The sequence below is a fragment of the Globicephala melas genome, chromosome 15 (assembly GCF_963455315.2).
Source record: "Globicephala melas chromosome 15, mGloMel1.2, whole genome shotgun sequence".
NCBI lineage: Eukaryota > Metazoa > Chordata > Mammalia > Artiodactyla > Delphinidae > Globicephala > Globicephala melas.
The window spans coordinates 63088151-63107000 of NC_083328.1; the positions used below are offsets into that span (position 1 = coordinate 63088151).

Genomic DNA, 18850 nt, shown 5'->3' on the forward strand with positions numbered 1-18850 from the left:
CTGAATTGAGGTTGAGATTTTTGTCCCTTTCCCTGAAGGACTAGAGTCTGGGATGACTCATTTGCAACAGTTTTTCCCCTCTGAGCACAGCAGAGCCCGGGGTAGGGTAGGGATATTCTTTTACAGTATCAGCCTAAGTGGAACACCCAGTTCCTTTTGCCCAAATCCTTGACAATGCTGGTGCTGCAGAGGAAGGAAAGGAAGGGCCTGTGTTGGAGTGACAGTTTCAGGGAAGTATAGTTTAAGGTGGTTTTGCATCTTGTTTTCAGAATGAGCGAGAGTTACTGCAGGCAGCCAAGGAGAACCTGACTGCCCAGGTGGAACATCTCCAAGCATCTGTGGCAGAAGCCAGGGCTCAGGCAAGCGCTGCTGGGGTCCTGGAGGAAGACCTGAGAACTGTGCGCTCAGCACTGAAACTGAAAAACGAGGAGGTGGAGAGTGAGCGCGAGCGAGCCCAGGCCCTGCAGGAGCAGGGCAAGCTGAAGGTGGCCCAGGGGAAGGCTTTGCAGGAGAATCTGGCTCGCCTGGCCCAGACCCTGTCTGAAAGAGAAGAGGAGGTGGAGACTCTGCAGGGAAAAATCCAGGTGCTGGAGAAGCAATGGGAAATGCAAAAGGCTGCTTTGGAAGTGCTGTCCCTGGACCTGAAGAAGAGGACCCAAGAGGTGGATCTGCAGCGAGAACAGATCCGGGAGCTGGAGGAGTGTAGGTCTGTTCTAGAGCATCTCCCCATGGCTGTCCAGGAGCAAGAGCAGAAGCTGACTCTGCAGCGGGAGCAGATCAAGGAGCTTGAGAAGGACCAGGAGGCGCAGAGGAACATCTTGGAGCATCAGCTTCTGCAACTTGAGAAGAAGGCCCAAGTGATTGAGTCCCAGAAAGGACAGATTGAGGACCTGAAGAAGCAGCTGGTTACCATGGAACGCCTGGCCCTGGACCTAGAGGAAAACCACCACAAAGTGGAATGCCAGCAAAAGGCGATCGAGGAGCTGGAGGGCCAGAGGGAAATGCAGAGGGTGGCTCTGACCCACCTTACACTGGACCTGGAGGAGAGGAGCCAGGAGCTGCAGGTGCAGGGCAGCCAGATCCAGGAGCTGGAGAGCCAGAGCACCCTCCTGGCAAGAGAACTCCAGGAGAAGGACCAGGAGGTGACGTCCCAGCAAGACCAGATCAAGGAGCTGCAGAGGCAGAAAGAGCATCTGACTCAGGACCTGGAGAGGAGGGAGCAGGACATGGTGCTGCTGAAGGAAAGGATTCAGGTCCTGGAAGATCAGAGGACCCTGCAGACCAAGATCCTGGAGGAGGACCTGGAGCAGATCAAGCTGTCCTTGAGAGAACGGGGCCGGGAGCTGGCCTCTCAGAGGCAGCTGATGCAGGAGCGGGCAGAGGAAGGGAAGGGCCAGAGTAAAGCTCAGCGAGGGAGCCTGGAGCACATGAAGCTGATCCTGCGCGATAAGGAGAAGGAGTTGGAATGCCAGCAGGAGCGTATCCAGGAGCTTCAGGAGCACAAGGACCAGCTGGAGCAGCAGCTCCAGGGCCTACACAGGAAGGTGGGGGAGACCAGCCTACTCCTGACCCAGCAGGAGCAGGAGATAGTGGTCCTGCAGCGGCACCTGCAGGAAGCCAGGGAGCAGGGGGAGCTGAAAGAGCAGGCACTTCAGGGTCGGCTGGACGAGGCCCAGAGGGCCCTGGCCCAGGGTGCCCGGGAGCTCGAGGCCCTGCAGCACCAGCAGCAGCAGCAGGCCCAGGGCCAGGAGGAGAGCGTGAAGGAACAGGCGGGCTCGCTGCGGCAAGCTCTGGAGCAGGCCCACGCCACACTGCAGGAGTGCCAGGCTGAGCTGGAGGGCCACAAGGAACACGCGCAGAGGCTCCAGGAAGAGCTGGCAGTGGAGAGACAGCGGGTCCAGGCCCTGGAGGAGGTGCTGGGTGACCTAAGGGCTGAGTCTCGGGAGCAGGAGAAGGCTCTGCTGGCCCTCCAGCAACAGTGCGCCGCACAGGCCCAGGAGCATGAGGCGGAGGCCAGGACCCTGCGGGACAGCTGGCTGCAGGCAGAGGTGATGCTCCAGGAACGGGACCGGGAGCGGGAGGCCCTCCGGGCAGATGGCCAGTCCTCCCAGTGTCGGGAGGAGGCTGCCAGGGTCCAGGCTGAGGCTCTGCAGAAGGCCCTCAGCAAGGCTCAGGCCACCCTGCAGGAGAAAGAGCAGCATCTCCTTGGGCAGGCGGAGCTGAGCCGCAGCCTGGAGGCCAGCACGGCCACCTTGCAGGCTGCCCTGGACTCCTGCCAGGCACAATCCCGGCAGCTGGAGGAGGCCCTGAGGAAGCGGGAAGGTGAGATCGAGGACCAGGACCTCCGACACCAGGAGGCCGTGCGGCAGCTCCAGGAGGCACTTGCCCAGAGGGATGAAGAGCTGAGACACCAGAGGAGGCAGGGACAGCTGCTGGAGAAGGCTCTGGCCCAGCGGGGCCTAGAGGATGCGACCCAAGAGAAGCAGGAGCCAAGGCACGAGAGAGAAGAGGAAGAGACGAGGGGCCTTCGTGAGAGCCTAAGGCAGCTACGGTGGACTCTAGCCCAAAAGGAAGAGGAGATCCTGGAGCTGAGGGAGGCCCGGCCAAGGAAGGGTCTGGAGGACTCACCCCCCAGCCACAGAGCCTCCCCAGGAGAGGAGCCGTCTCCCACACTTGATTCCTCAGGTCCCAGGCTGCAGCGGGAGCTGGAGCGACTACAGGTGGCCCTGAGGCAGACAGAGGCCAGAGAGATCGAGTGGAGGGAGAAGGCCCAGGACCTGGCACTGTCCCTGGCCCAGAGCAAGGCCAGCGTCAGCAGTCTGCAGGAGATAGCCCTGTTCCTGCAAGCCTCTGTCCGGGAGCGGGACTCGGAACAGCAGAGGCTGCAGGTGAGTCACCCCGTGGGTGGGAAGGGCTGGGGCAGAGCCCGGTCTGCCTGGGCTCCGGGGCTGCCTGCACCTCAGGGTGTAAGAAAGCTGAGGTCACGAGCACCTCAACAGAGTGGAATCCAGGTTACTGTGCTAGTGCGGTGGGGGAAGATGTGGCATCCACAGTCCCTGCCCTCCTAGAGCTGATGGTCTAGTGGAAAAGCAGTTATAATGCAGTGCCTAATTAGGGTTGGTGCCTGACACGTGAAGTTTCGTATGCTCTGAGCATACCGGAGGGACCACCCCACCTTTCCTGGTAGAAGTGGTGTTTAAGATTAGATCTGAAGGGACCAGTAAGGAAAGAGCCAAGCACAGGTTGAGGGAGGGAGAGGAAGAAGGAGGAAAGAGAGCGTGGAGTATCTGTGAGGGAGTTCAGACTGCCAGGGACAGAGAAGAGGCTCTGGCAAGAGAAGAGAGGACAGCAGGGGGCCATCATTTAGGGCTTGTCAGCATGTTAAGGACCTGGGTGACCAGTGCGAAGTGGATGAAGGGTTTGGGGCAGGGGAGTGACACGATCAGGTCACTGATCGGGTCACTGATAGTTCAGAAAGATGGCTCAGGCTGCCGGGGGAGCAACTGTAGACCTGGGGAGACTGACCAGGAGAGAAGTAGGAATGGTTATTATCTTCATTTTATAGTTGAGGAACGGCAGTTAAGAGAGGTTAAGTAACCTGTCCAAGGTCATCCAGCTAGTAAAGGGCAGAACTAGGGTTAGACCTAAGCAGGCTGGCCTCGTACTACTAAGCTCCTCTCTCCCAGACAGCCTCCACCCACACGTGTACCTTCCGTTCCTCTTCTCTGTCTGTCCTCTTGACCTTTACCATTTATGAACCCTAGGGTGCCTAGAAAATATCTAGCACTAGTCTTCCCATTTATCTAAAGGGGTTTAATCCCAGAGGCTTAATCTAAGCTTCACGTGGTCTTTTTGTGTGTGTGTGTGTGTGTGTGTGTGTGTGTGTGTGTGTGTGTGTGGCCGCGCCTCCCAGCATGTGGGATCTTAGTTCCCTGACCAGGGATCAAACCCACGCCCCCTGCATTGGGAGTGCGGAGTCTTAACCACTGGACCACCAGGGAAGTCCTCACTGTGGTCATTTTACAAACGAGGTAATTGGGGTTTGGAAAGAGCTCATACCTTTACCCAGGTCATATAGCAAATAGGCGATGACACAATACCCGGCTCTATGTGATTCCTGGGTCCATGCTCTTTCCACAACACCTAGTGCTCCCAATTGTCACTTAGCTTAGGGGAGATCTAAAACGGGAGTTCCCTGGTGGCCTAGTGGTTAGGGTCTCACTGCCGTGGCCCTGGTTCAATCCCTGGTCGGGGAACTAAGATCCCACAAGCCATGCGGTGCGGCCAAAAAAATAAAAATAAAAATAAAATAAATAAATAAAATGAGACAGGTTTTAGTCCTAGTCCACCATGTATCCTTGGGAAGATCCCTCTCTGCTCCTTAGTTTTATCCACCTGTAAAATGAAAGTTATCCACTAGAATAGCTCAGAGAAGCCAGGAAAAGTAAGACTATAACCTGATGAGAAAATTGTTGAGGACGGAGTGTGGAGTGGGTCTTGATATGAGGCCATAATGGTGTGACTCACCCCAGGATGAGTTGGAGCTCAGCAGACAAGCTCTGGAGAAGGAGCGACTGCACAACCCAGGCCTGACCAGCCGAGCAGAACGGGGGCCCAGAGGAGACCCCGGCGCCCAGCTGGGAGAGGTGAGCTGGGGGCCTGGTGGGAACAGATGGCCCAGGAGGGAGCGCCTGTCCAGGGGCTTGTCCCCTTCCCCTGGGAATTGGGTCCCTGTAGCCCAGACCTGCCAAGTTAGTCCTTTGCCCTCTATCTGTTCCCCACCTGTCTGAGGGGCTGCCCGGCTGAGACAGACAGGTCTCTCCTTCAGGTCTCGGGAGCGAAGACTGAGCCGAGTCCTGAGGTGGAGGAGAAGCAGCTCTGGGAGCAGAGGCTTGAACACCTGCAGCGAGCGGTGGCGCGGCTGGAGGTTGACCGAAGCCGACTGCAGCACCACAATGCCCAGCTGCGGACCACCCTGGAGCAGGTGGGGGACTCCTGTCCTCAGCTCCCTCCCCGGTCCGCTGGGCATGCATCTCCACTTCTCATGCAGCCCCCAGAGAAGGGGTTAGTAAACTATAGCCCAGGGGCCAAATTCAGCCCACTGCCCGTTTCTGAAAATAAAGCTGTTTGGAGACACTGCAGTAGTCGTGACACAGATCGAATGGCCCACAGCGCCTATAATACTACAGAAAAGGTTTGCTGGCCCTGCTTCAAAGGCTGAGGAGGCCGGCCCCACCTCCTCTGCCGCAGCAGCACTTTGCACTCAGGGCTGCCTCAGCAAGTGCTCTCCTCAGCCCAGTTCAGCTTCCCACGGCTGCTGGCCCGTTATACTTGCCCCACCCTCACACCGGCCTCCTCTCAGAAAAGGCGGCTCTGCTCCAGACCCAGAGCCAAGCCCAGCCCTGACTTCTCACTCGCATCTCGGCAGGTGGAGCGAGAGCGGAGGAAACTGAAGAGGGATTCCCTGCGAGCATCGCGGGCGGGCGTCCTGGAGAGCGGTGAAGCCACGGCACCGTCACCCACCCAGCAGGTTTGTCTGTTTCATCGACTGCAGCCTCAGGAGAGCCCAAACCCAGCCACTAGAAACAGCCCTCTGCAGTGCGTATCCCAGGCTCCCCTTGCAAGGGGAGGAGCCACTCCAGCCAGTCCGTAGGGCCCCTCCTGACCGGGCTCTGCCCCACCCAGCACTGTCCCTGACCCGGAAAGGAGGCCCAACATCAGTGGGCGGGGCTGGAGTCAGCCCTGCTTTCTGAGGAACCCAGCCTTCACTGATACACAGTCCACCTGCCCCCCGACCAGTGCTTCAGGCTCCCAGGAGCAGGCCTCCTGGGGCTTCTGGTCTCTCCCTGCATGTAGGTGTTGGGTGGTGCTTGCCAGACCTGGATGTTCCTAGGAGCTTGATAGCAGCTTCATGGACCTCTTAGACTTCCTTGCCCTTTGCAATACTGAATTTACAAGATATAGGTCCAGGGTAGTTCCTGGGGCCAGAAGGATCTGGGGGAAGACACCACAAACCAGCACTCTTTTAGTTGAGTTATGCCTGTCAGTAGACAGCCTTGGGGCCTGGCAGGTAGGGACTGTTTCTGGTGTCTGAGCACCTCCTAACCCTCCATCCCCCTTCCTTCAAGGAAAGCTTCCCAAGGGACAGGCCCCTTGTCTTACTTCCCCTCTGCATCCTTAGCTCACGGACCAGGGCTAGCACGAAGCAGGTGTGTGCTGAACTTTAAATGAAGAGGTACCTCAAAGAAGCAGTCCCATACAAGCCTTTGGGACATTTGGCCTCAGGTCTCCATTGCGTTGGTTTGGGCCCTCTGGGGCTTCTCCTTGCCCCAGGGCCATGGTGCCCCAGAGAGTTCAATCTGAGTTCAGGCACTTCTGGCCCATAGCCCTTGCCCTGGTCCCCAGGATTGTGAGGAGGCCTGCACGAACTCCGGTGGAAGGCCTGTTCCAACAGGAATGGCATTTGTCTTCCACAGGATGGAAGAGGAGGACAGAAGGGCTCCTCAGATGCCAGGCACATGGCTGAACTGCAGAAAGAGGTACGTTCTGGAAGGATCCGTTTTCTAAGCCCCTTTTCCCTCCCTTGCACTCAGGCAGCAAGGCTTTGGTGTCTGCTATGTGCTTGGCCCTTTGTGCACCTCCAGCAGGGAGAGGGGAAATAGTTCCTGCCTAGAGAACTTCAGTCCTTGTGGGAGGCAGGCAGAGCCCCGTCTCAACTCCATCTCCCACACTGAGTGGACTTAACCTCCCACGTGCTTAGGGTGGGACTGGGGAAGAAAGCACACTCCAGGCCCCAGACCTCCTACTTAGGAAAGAAAAGGGAAAGGCAGAGGAGCAGATGAAGATTTTAAGAGGACAGACTAAAGCAAGCAGAAGCATCCTGGCCTCCTCTGCCCTCACGTGCACCCAGCACACCAGGCAGAGTTGCCTGGCACCAGCGCCAGGATCCATACCCTAGAGCTCAGGTCAAGCTCAGGGGAACTGTATAAAGTGCCTTCTTGCCTCTTAGGCCTCCCCTAAAGGTTCACCCTGTCTTTCAAGGCCCAGGAGTAATTAGAACTGTGGAGTTTTGATTTCTGAGCCTGTTTCAGAAATCAGTAGTCACTACTGGCAGGCCCTGACTATACAGCTAGACCTAAGCTATTACTTTTTTTTTTTTTTTTTTTTTTTTTTGCGGTACGCGGGCCTCTCACTGTTGTGGCCTCTCCCATTGGGGAGCACAGGCTCCGGACGCACAGGCTCAGCGACCATGGCTCACAGGCCCAGCCGCTCCGTGGCACGTGGGATCTTCCCGGACCGGGGCACGAACCCGTGTCCCCTGCATCGGCAGGCGGACTTTCAACCACTGCGCCACCAGGGAAACCCTAAGCTATTACTTTGAATTCTCTTAAACTCACACAAAGCAATTGCTGAGACAGGGCCCAGACTAGGGGGAGGCAAGACAGGCCTCACTGTTGACCTGGAGCTCCTCCTTAAATTTTGCACCCTAGGAGCATCTGTTGCCCCACCCTAGTCCTGGATGTGCCCTGACCTCCCAAAAACTTCACCTCCTGGGGCCCTCAGTATACTCATCTTGAGAAATGGATCAATCAGTGATTCTCAACCCTGGCTGCACGTTAGAACCACCTGGGGAGCTTTGAAAAAAATACTGATGCTCAGGCCTCACACCTGTCTAATTAAGTCAGAAAATTTCTTAAAACCTTCCAAAGGGGGCATGGTGGAGCTTCCTGCAGGGATGAAAGCATCCTGTATCTTGATTGAGATAGTGGTTATATATGGTATGTATGTTATGAAATTGGTCAAAACGTACTTACAATCTGGGCATTTTATTACATGTAAACATGTGAATAGTCTGGTTGGTTTCTTTAAGCTCTCTCTCTGAGTCTCCTGTGCAGCCACGGTTGACGATCACTGGATTCTCCGATTGCCAGCAGCCCTTCCCCAAATGCTGTAAAGCCTCATCCGGAGATTCATGGGTGAGGTGTTCATTCAAACGCTGGTCTGACAGGAGCCACAGGAGCCGAGCAGGAAGGGTTGGGGCAGCTTCGAGGCCCTCCACTGCTCTCACCCTCTTGGTTTTCCTGCCCCCCAGGTGGCCCTGCTGCGAGCCCAGCTGGCCCTGGAGCGGAAGCAGAAGCAGGACTACATCGCCCGCTCAGTGCAGACGAGCCGTGAGCTGGCGGGCCTGCACCACAGCCTCTCTCACTCCCTCCTCGCCGTGGCCCAGGCCCCAGAGGCCACTGTCCTGGAGGCCGAGACCCGAAAGCTGGATGAGTCCCTGACTCAAAGCCTGACATCCCCTGGGCCGGTCCTGCTGTGCCCCAGCCCCAGCACTGCTCAAGGCACCTCCAGGTAGCAGCTGCAGCAAGAGCAGGACACGGGCCAGCCTGGGAGCACACAGACAGACAGAAGGCCGTAGAGCGGGTCGTGGCCCCTCCACACAGCTGCTGTTTGCCAAAGAAAATTCTGACTCTGTTACCCAGCCTGGGAGCCCCAGGTCAGCTGGCATTCCCCAGAAGAGGGAGGGAAAGCTGCAAGGCTGGGGGAAGGCCCTGACTCACATGGGAATGAGGCACATCACACTTGCTGCCAGCCTGCGGTCACCCAGAGAGCGCCTTTCCCTGGCCAAGGGGCGTCTGCTGCCTCTCGCCTAGAACTCATCATCCAGCACTCACCCGCTCGGACACCTCCCCCTCCAGCAATAAACCCTGGGTCTTTGCATTTGTTCTCTGCTGCTGTCTCTACTGTGTAGCTGGGCAACAGCCATACATCAAGGGCATCTATTAAGGAAGAATTCACTGAAGATTCCTGTCAGGTGGCATGCATTTGTCATCTACCTGCATTCTGATAGAGAAGGGCTACAGAAGATACACAAGACAAAGCCCCTGCCCACAGGAAGCTTGAGCCCAATTGACAATAACAGGCAGATGAGTCAGAGACAGTTGTGTGTGCTGCCTGGAAGTGCTGTAGAAATTCCAGGGGCTGAGGCAGGAAGGTATGAACTGGCCCTTGGTGGCTGGAGAGGAGTTGGGAGGGTTGCTAAGCATACTGGTGAGAAGACTGGTCGGCCTTAGCAGGGTGTGTTTGCGCTGAGGAATGAGTCACGAGGGAGAGGAGGGAGGGCCTTGGGATCTAGATTTGAACTCATGGATAATGATGAACCATCATATGTTCTTGACTTAAAACATGTTCTGGGGACTTCAAAAACACTGAGCTGGCTTTTGGCTAAAGTCAGCCTCTTGAGTTCAGAAGTTCTATCTGGCTTCATTCCCCTTCTGCGCTGGGTGAAAGGCCTCAGGGTGTCCCTTCCTGGGCATATCAGCTGCAACCGACTGTGGCCCCCTGTAGTCCAGCCATAGGTCAAGCCAGGAAGGAGGATGGAGTGTGGCAGGACTTGTCACTTATGGCCTGGCCCTGGTTTAGGCAGTGTACAGGCTTAAGACCTATTGTTGGAAACTTCCTCAAAGCCTAAGAGAGAACAATTTTCTTTAAAGAAGCAGGCATGGGATTTCCCTGGAGGTCCAGTGGGTAAGACTCTGCAGTCCCAATGCTGGGGGCCCAGGTTCAATCCCTGGTCGGGGAACTAGATCCCACATGCATGCCACAACTAAGAAGTCTGCTGCAACTATGAGCCCACATGCTGCAACTAAAAAAAAAAAAAAAAAAATCCCGCATGCCACAACTAAGACCCGGGGCAGCCTAAATTAATTAATTAATTTAAAAAAATATATATAGGGCTTCCCTGGTGGCACAGTGCATAAGAATCTGCCTGCCAATGCAGGGGACACGGGTTCCATCCCTGGTCAGGGAAGATCCCACATGCCGTGGAGCAGCTAAGCCCGTGTGCCACAACTACTGAGCCTGTGCCCTAGAGCCCGTGAGCCACAACTACCGAAGCACGCGAGCCACAACTACTGAAGCCTGCGTGCCTAGAGCCCGTGCTCTGCAACAAGAGAAGCCACCACAATGAGAAGCCCGCGTGCAACAACGAAGACCCAACACAGCCAAAAAATAAATAAAAAATAATGATAATAAAAATTTTTTAAATAAAATAAAGAAGCAGGCATGACCTTCTTCCAGCCCTCCAAACGTAATCTGTGATTCCTCTTACCTAGGCATGGGGATGGAGCTAAGGCCGGCTAAGAATGTGGGAGTTTAGGAGCAGCACCACGGTCCCCCAGACCTACTTACCCGGAGCTCAGGCCCCATTATACCCCGTCACACCACACAGAGTGTGTAGGGGGCTGCTGGAGCTTGGTTCCAAAGCCCACGCACGGGACTCTGCACAGATGCTTAGTATAAAACAGTTTAAGACCCCCCAGAGCTAAATCTGGGGCCCCCAAGATGCCAGCTGGTCTCTGCCTCTAGTCACATCCCTGTGGCTCAATCCTTACCTGGCCTTTTCGATGCTAGGAGTTCTCAGGGACAAACGAGATTTCTCTGGGCTCCTTACCTTTTTTGGTCCCCCAACTCTGGTTCTGTAGCTTAGAGCCTGAGAGCGGGACCCTGTTGTTTACCTTGGAGTTTCTTCTCAGTTCTGTTATCTATAGGTTGCAAGCCACGGCCTTAAGCCCCACACACCTTCTGGGAGCAGGCAGAGAGCTTTCAGCAGATGAAAGGCGTTGTAGAGGCAGCCAAGCAAGGTCTTCATTAAGTAATAAACTATATCTGCTCCTCACTCCCCATCCAACCCTCAGTAGCCCCTCGCCCTCACTCTAGACCTCAGGCTAAGGCCTCCCCTCCCCACCAGATATTGGTCAGGGTTAGTCTTCAAGTGTAGACTACATTCTTGCTCTCACATTCTTAGCTTGTGGATGATTTTCTGCTCCAACTTCCTAAAATACACTTTCTTTGACCAACAGTAGGATCAGCTGTTTGGAGGGTCCCACCAGTAACAGAGCCAACTGCTCTTCTTATCAGCTCCAAACCCAAAGAGAGAGACCTGAATTGGAGAAGCACGAAGGAAAGAATATGGGTCTTCCAGGCAGAACCCAACCTTGCCCCAAGGCATCAGGCCAGAGCTCCATTTCCTTCTCTTTGTCACGTGCAACAGGCCATAACCAGAGCAGTGAATCCAGCGGATGGGCACTGTCTGTGACCATCCAGCCAGTTCTCACGGATACAGCAGAGGGTGGTGTGATTGATCTCCAGAACCTGCGGGAAAGGAGGTCAGAGCTGAGCACGCAGGTCTTCTCCATCCACAAATCCTCCCCCTCCCTCCAGCCTTCTTTCCTGCTTTGATAGAGGCTGCTACAGGCCCCAAAGTCCTGAGAACAGAAGGGGGCGAGAGCTGAGTCAGAGTCTGGGCAACGTTCTTGTTCCCAGGGAGCGCTGGGTCTGGTGGGTATGACACCCTGCTCGCTCAAAGAGCCTCCATGCTTTGCATGTTAGAGCGACAATCACCACGTTGCAACGTAATACCTTTTCTCATCTGCTTCCCGCCCGGGGACTACGGGAGTGCTAGGCAAACCAGGTAGACACCCTGCTGATGCAGGCAGGCTATGTAGATGCTCTGGAGCCAGCAGCAGAACTTCCAGAAGTACCTGTGGAGGTGGGGAGACTCCACCCACAAAAGCAGCAAGGCATCCTCCAGCCCGAGAATTCACATGCAGGCCTCATCTCAGCCCATGGGACAGGTCCCTTGGGCAGTGAGTTGGTTCAGTTGTTCGATCTTAGGACAGATGATGCCTTTAGCAGTTCCCCCTGCAGTACTGCACCTCCTACCTCCTGTCCCATGAACCACCTACTCGCACTTGCTCCCGGGGCTGAGGAAGGGACCAACTGAGCAATATGAAAACGCTGAGTCCTGAAGAGCCGGGGGAGTGGTGAGCAGAGGCAGGGAGGGGCAAGGAGCGGGGACCACGAGTGTGCCCCGAGCCATGAGATCCCTCTGCGCAGTCCTGGCGTTCAGGCTTCGCTCCGCTCACCACACTGAGAAAGGAGGCAAGGGAGAAGGAAGAAAGAGAACAAGGGGTCTCAAGTCTGGGGCCCTGCAGTTTACTCCCCTGCTCTCCTGAGACCACGGTTTGCCTAGACCCTGATGGAGGCGAAGGCAAGGAGCGAGGCTTCTCCGGAGAAGAAAGGACTGTGCTCCCGGCCCTGCTGTTGCTCACCTGACTCACATCAGTAGCCTGTCACGGAGTGGACATTATGACCTCTTTCTTCTTAGTCCTTTGTCATTAATGCCCCCAGCTCTTTAAATGCCTTCATAGGGCCTGAAGCTTGGCACAGGTGGAAGGGCTTGGAGGCAAGAAGTTGAACGGGTCAGGGGTCAGAGGAGAGACGTGAGCAAAGGCTGTGACGTGGCCATCTGAGAGCGGGTGCTCGCTGTTCCCAGCTCATGGTCATTTGTGTGGAGGCAGAAAGCGGTAAGAATTAGTATTCAAGTTTAGTCCTTCCTTAATTACTACTACTTGTGGGGTGAGGGAATCAGGGAAGGAGTTTTTTCAGTGCCTGGTAACCCATACATCGCTCCTGCACCTCCTGTCTTGGTTTCCTGTCATTACCTCTCCTGTGTCTGCATATTCCAACCCTACCAAGAGTCTAAGGCTTGTTGCTGGCCAAGAGTAGGCTCACATCCGAGCTGGCTAATTCCCTTACCTTCTGCTGTTGCGTGATGCTCGGCAAGTCGTGCTGGAGCCTTAAGCTATAACTCTCTTCCCTGCATAAGGGGTCATCTCTTCAGCTTGTCCACCCGACCGCAAATAGAGAAACCCTGTGGATGAGGTCAGATGCACTGGTTGCTGCCCCCTGCTCCTAATCCAGCTTTTTATTCATCTGACAAATACTCATCAAATCTATGTGTCACAAAGCTCCATGACACGCACTGAAAGGAGGAGCTCGTCTCCAGGGGAGACAGACCCTGGACGTAAAGAAACACTCACAGCATGACCTGGGTGCTAGGAAGAGACTGGCCACTTGTAATGAGGCCAGGGAAAGTGTCACAGAACATCTTGGAGGAAGAGAGGGCTTGAGGGCCCTTTCAAAGTGTTTGTCGAGCCGATTGGTTACACTGGGTGCATGGCGTCAAGGGCTGCACCTGCGGGTCCCAGGAGCAATGGCAGCTCTTGGAGTTGTGCCAGCTAGCCTGGTCAGGTAAGACCGCTCTGAGAACAGCAGCATCAGCCACAGGTGAGTGTCAAGGCAGCCCACCAGCCTCAAACCCACCATTAAGCTTTCATTCCTGTCCCGTGGGACAACTCACAGGGCAAGTGGCAGGCTGACTCGGACAGCAGGCTCCGGAAAAAACAAGAAGCTGTGGTCACAGCCTCCACCAACATCCCACTGCCCTGGTGGCCTCCATCACTTCCTCAGCCCTCCTCACCACATCTCCTTATAGCACTTCACCCTTCACCTCCCCAGCCACCTGCTAAGCCCTACAGGGTGCTGTGCTGGAGGATGAGGGGAGGGAGGCGAGAAGTGCCTTTTGGTGTGTCCTGTGGCCTCCCTGGAGGAGAAGGGGTTGATGCCCAATGGGGTCCTTCCTGCCAGCCCATTTGTATCAGGGACCCCACCACACAAGTCACATTGTGAGTTCCTGAATGTAGGCTTTGTAGGTAAGATCGCCTTCACCTTGGCGTTCAGCCCAGGTGGTGAGAGAGGGCTTAGAAACCAAGTATGATGGGGACAGGAATGAAAAGGGCAAGACTACATGCCAAGGCTAGTGTGGTGCATCTCTGAGAGGGATGCCAGCTATTCCCGATGCAGGCTTGTTAAGCATGAGGCAGACAGGGGAAAGGAAGAGCCTTTTGTCCCCTCTTGAGAAAAGAGCCTACGAGAAAACTTTGTGATGTGCTTAAAAGCAAATTTCTATCCAACCAAACTTGGGGGGCGGGTAGGTATTTTTGTTTTGCTTTGTTTTTAGGCCACATTTAGGCTTGCAGGGATCTTAGTTCCCTGACCAGGGATCGAACCCAGGGCTCTCAGTGAAAGCGCTGAGTCCCAAACCACTAGACGGCCAGGGAATTCCCCAGATTTTCATTTATTTAAAATGAAACAATTGCATGCACATGGTTAAAAATTAAACAGAATAGAAGGCAGGGGCTTCCCTGGTGGTGCAGTGGCTGAGAGTCCGCCTGCCGATGCAGGCACACGGGTTCGTGCCCCGGTCCAAGAAGATCCCACATGCCACGGAGCGGCTGGGCCCGTGAGCCATGGCCGCTGAGCCTGCGTGTCCGGAGCCTGTACTCCGCAACGGGAGAGGCCACAACAGTGAGAGGCCCGCCTACCACCAAAAAAAAAAAAAAAAAAATAGAATAGAAGGCAGCAGTTTCCTACCCCATTCCTTTTTTTTTTTTTTTTGGCCACGCCACGCAGCATGAGGGATCTTAGTTCCCCAACCAGGGATCGAGCCCACGCCCCCTGCAGTGGAAGCACGGAGTCTTAACCACTAGAAAGCCAAAAAAGTCCCACCACCCCATTCTTTTTTAACCCCTTTCCAATTTTTTAAACTCTATTTTCGTAGAGGGTAACTTTGGTCCTCTAAATAGTGTTTATATAATGCCATATGGGCCCAGCATCTGGAACAAGATGGTGATAGGTAGCTGCATTGCCCACACCTTTGGGGATTCTTGGACTCTGGTTCTGAGCCAGACACCCGGCATCTCAGTGCCCTTAGGGAGTCGGGTAAATGTGCTCTCAGCTGTACCAGGGATATTTACATTTTGTTAGGTTATGTGTGTTTGTCGGGCAGCCAAAGTAAAAATGTAGTGGATTTGTTTTGGATACCCATCAACTGAAAACCCTCATTAACTAAGGCTCTTTGCTTACCTTGAACTACTGTTTCTACCAAGAAGGCAAGATAAATGCTTGCCCTCTGCCCTCGTTTGATGTAATAGTCTTCTCCAACGATTGTTTTTATTTCTCTTTGAGTATCATTATGGACCCAAGGATTTTTATATATTCACTGTGTTTCATTCATGACAGTTGCTTTTTTTTTTTTTTTTTTTTGCGGTACACGGGCCTCTCACTGCTGTGGCCTCTCCCGTTGCAGAGCACAGGCTCCGGACGCGCAGACCCAGCGGCCATGGCTCACGGGCCCAGCCGCTCCGCGGCATGTGGGATCTTCCCGGACCGGGGCACGAACCGGTGTCCCCTGCATCGGCAGGCGGACTCTCAACCACTGCGCCACCAGGGAAGCCCATCAGTTGCTATTTTTGATGCTCAAATTGTCCCAAATTTGATGTCCAGGTTTTCCTTGTACTTTTCTTGTTCAGACCTGGCATCTTTTGGTGGAAAAAAATATTTAGAAAATGAAATCTGCATGCCAGAGTTGATCATTGCCTCTGGGATGTTACGGTTTTTAGACTAGCAGAAAATGTGTTTTGAAAATTGTGAGTTCAAGATGGTGATGGTTGCACAACAATGTGAGTATACTTAATGCCACTGAACTGTACACCTTCAAATGGCAAATTTTATGTATAATTTACCACAATAAAAATAACATAAAAATTGAGTTCATAATGATATTTGCAGTTTGAATTTAATGTCACAGGGTTTTTATTATACCTGTCTGATTTTGTATTTGGTTCCTAATAATATTAATATAATTACTTATTTATTTCATTCTGTGATATTTATTATATAGTTTATAATATTATAAATATTATAATAGGTTACAATATTATAATAAATCTACTGAGTGAAGTTGAAAATTTCTTTGTGGTTCTTTTTGTCCACAGAATCTATCCTACAGAGAATACACAGTATATTGAATTCTAAAGGAACTTGAACTACTTCTTTCCCTGGTGGTTATGTTATCAATCTGATATACAGTTAGGTCCATTTGATGTGTTTTCAACTTTAGGGTTTGCTTTTTCCTCTTTTTCGTTTAATTTTATTTTTTGGTCAGGTAAATATATATATGAGTAACAATGAAATGTTCTCTGTTGAGAATCTAGAAGAGGATGTAGGCATTTAATGCCACAATGTAGGGTTTTATTCAGTAGCAGAGTGACCTTCATCCAGGGTGTGTTTGAAACCCCAGTCCCTCTCTGACACTCCAAGGTCCCCTTGATTACCTGTCAGCCTCCTGGGGCCTCCAGTGGGCTGAATAGGCTGAGGACCATCTCAGTTGTAAATAACAACCTTCCCCTCACACTGCAGCTTAAGAATGACCTGTTGCTCTTCTTTAAAACTGTGCATGTTGCTCTTGAACCAATGTTCTTCATCCCAGTAATGGGACCACCTGCTGAGCTGGTCTGTCCGCAAACCAAATAAGGATACCTGGAAGATGGGGTAAGACAGGAGAGGGCTGTGGGGCAGCAGGCTGGATCCTGCCCTGCTTCCATGCCCCCCAACCATTCCTTCAGCAAACACTCACTTAACATCAAGGGTGACAGGCCGCCTCCTGGAGCTGGGAGGAGAACGGAGCTCACCTTCCCCAGGGGAGACAAACTCTGAACACACAGAGGGACCCCAGAGCCCAGAAAAGACAGCACCAGCTAGCTGATTCTCATCATATTGGAGGAAGAGAGCATTCCTCGGGGAGACAAGGGGAAGGCATTCCAGGTAGAGGGAGCATCGTGTGAAAAGGCATGAGGCAGATGGTGTGTTTGGGGAATGCTGAGAAGCCCATGGTGTGAGCCTGGGAGAGAGGAGGGGTGGGGGAGGGGTCAGACCATGCAGGGTCTTGAAAACCAGACAGAAAGATTTAGACTTAATGTGAAGTCCCTGGGAAAATGGACATTTTTAGTGGCAGGGGGATGAAATTCTGTGAGTTGCAGACCGTGTCTTACCTGGTCACAGGCGTGCAAGGCGTACAACAGAGCTATGAACCCCAAGGATGGAAAGGGATCGTTTTTTCCCAGCCATCTCTGCTGGACATACTGGAGGAAGCTGAGGCTGATCACTGAGACCTGGGGAAACAGAGGAGGGTGGTGACCTGAGGTCTGTCCAGTGGCTGCCCAAGCCACATCATTTTACTCCTTCCCCTTTTCCCTCCTGGTCCCTCACCTTGTCTTTGCTCTCTTTACTTCCACCAGGGACCTGGACTAAAAAATGATTGGGGGTGGGGGAGTTTCAGAGTCATTTGACACAGCAGCCCCCAAGCTTAGAGTGGTGCCCTGATATCTAGCAAGGGTCTCTCTGGAGTTCCCACTGTCACCCCTTACAATGCCGCACCCCACCATGCCCAGGATTTTTTGGCTTCCTCGTGATGCCCTCTTTCTGCAGTACCTCCATAACCCACTTCAGACCGGATGAATTCAGAGGAAGCAGCAGCAGCTGGGCGCCAGGATCCTGAGGGCTGTCTATCTCGGGATATGTAATGTGCACAGTGGTCGTGTCTCAAAGCCTTGGACAGGGGCCTGGAAAGGAGGGCAGGATGGACATCTGAGGGAAGAGGAGGATTTGGCCTGACTTTCCTAGTCTCCACCTTCTACCCTGCACCCACCTGAGGACCATATCATGTTGGTCAATCTTGAAGCCGAGGCCAGAGTCCCGTAGGAACTTTTGAGTTTCCAACCACTGCACAGGTCTGGCACCCCACACAGTCCAGTGGGTGTGTGAAAGGTTCTTTAATTGACTGCTGGTTTTGATTCCCAAACTCCTTCTCTGACTTGATATCCTAAAGTTCATAGGACCACAGGAAGAAATTTAGGGGGTTACCCTAGGCTCCCAACCATCTGTAGAAGAAGGTTAGAGCCTGAGGCCTTGAAAGGAGAGATGGCCGGGGCCTGGGGTTGGGCATGGGGACTGGACAGAGACCGAGATTGTGCACTGACCAACCACAATAGCAAAGCTTCAGAGGACATGGGCGCTTCTGACCTCATCAGGGGCTCAATGTGCATTTCAAAGCGTTCATCAAACCAAACAGACTCTCCGGGAATGTGGAGGCAGGTAGAGCACTCCGTGGGCCCCAGATGAACAGATACACTTTCTTAGAGTTCCTGGGGCAGTGGCAGGTCCTTGAGCGGATCCTGGGCTTCTCCTGAGAGTCATTCTGGCTGGACTCCTGGTCCAGAAGGGAGGCCACCAGCCACATGTAAGCAGACAGACAGCTACCAGACCCAGCTTCAGGTATTGAACCCTCATCTCTGGCCCAGACGATGGTGCCCCAGCAGGCAGTAGATTGGTTCTGACACCAAGAGCTAGGAAGGAGGAAGGGCTGGGGTCATCAGACATCCCCAGCACCCCGTGTCCTGGTAGCTTCCGTTCCTCCCCCAACCCTTCACACCGCACCCCCTCCCTACACCTTACCTCTTGCCTCCCCAGCCACCTGCTAACCACTAGAAGGAACTCTGCCCAGGCCTGGGCTGGAGGCTGAAAGGATGGAAGAGGTGACAATTGTTGTGTCCTGTGGTCCCCCAGAGGAGACTGTTGGCCAGCGAGGTCTTTCATACCAGCCCAGTTACACCAGGGGTCTCATCACAAGAGAACACACTGTGACCGCCTCTGCGCAGGCGTCTTGGCAAGCCTCACCCCCACTTTGGCATCCAGCCCAGAGCCCGGCTGACAAGGGAGGTGTGGATTTAAGCCTCAAGGGGACAGGAGGGTGAGGAGGGAGTGGCTGTGTGCCAGGTCTGATGTGGATGAGCAGGAGACCCAGAGGGGAAAGAAGGGGCCACTTGGAACCTCCTGGGTCAGAGAGAATTTACCATTCCGACAAAAGTGAATATTTGGTGTAGTCAACCCTTGAAACCTCTCGGGGTTGGATTTCTTTTCTTTTCTTTTCTTTTCTATTTTTTTGAGATTGTTACCAAGGAAAATACATGAAAATTTCTTCCATAAAATATCAGAGTTCAGGGCTTCCCTGGTGGCGCCGTGGTTGAGGGTCCGCCTGCCAATGCAGGGGACACGGGTTCATGCCCCGGTCCGGGAAGATCCCACACGCCGCAGAGCGGCTGGGCCC

At 53.8% G+C, this 18850-nt stretch overlaps 1 protein-coding gene across 13 annotated transcripts in view; it reads left to right on the forward strand.

The window, feature by feature from the left end:
- Positions 1-10105, forward strand: part of CEP250 (centrosomal protein 250) — a 47795-nt gene extending 37690 nt beyond the window's left edge. For 6 of the 13 annotated variants that reach the window (XM_060284276.2, XM_030830759.3, XM_060284274.2 and 3 more), the window contains 6 exons: positions 270-2888; positions 4533-4646; positions 4829-4984; positions 5429-5530; positions 6477-6539; positions 8093-10105. In XM_060284276.2, coding sequence (XP_060140259.1) covers positions 270-2888; positions 4533-4646; positions 4829-4984; positions 5429-5530; positions 6477-6539; positions 8093-8356 — 3318 coding nt within the window. In that variant the 3' untranslated portion in view covers positions 8357-10105. The remainder of the gene's footprint in view (positions 1-269; positions 2889-4532; positions 4647-4828; positions 4985-5428; positions 5531-6476; positions 6540-8092) is intronic. The other 7 variants (XM_060284282.1, XM_030830775.2, XM_030830773.2 and 4 more) reach the window with 2 other exon arrangements.
- Positions 10106-18850: the final 8745 nt, after the last annotated feature.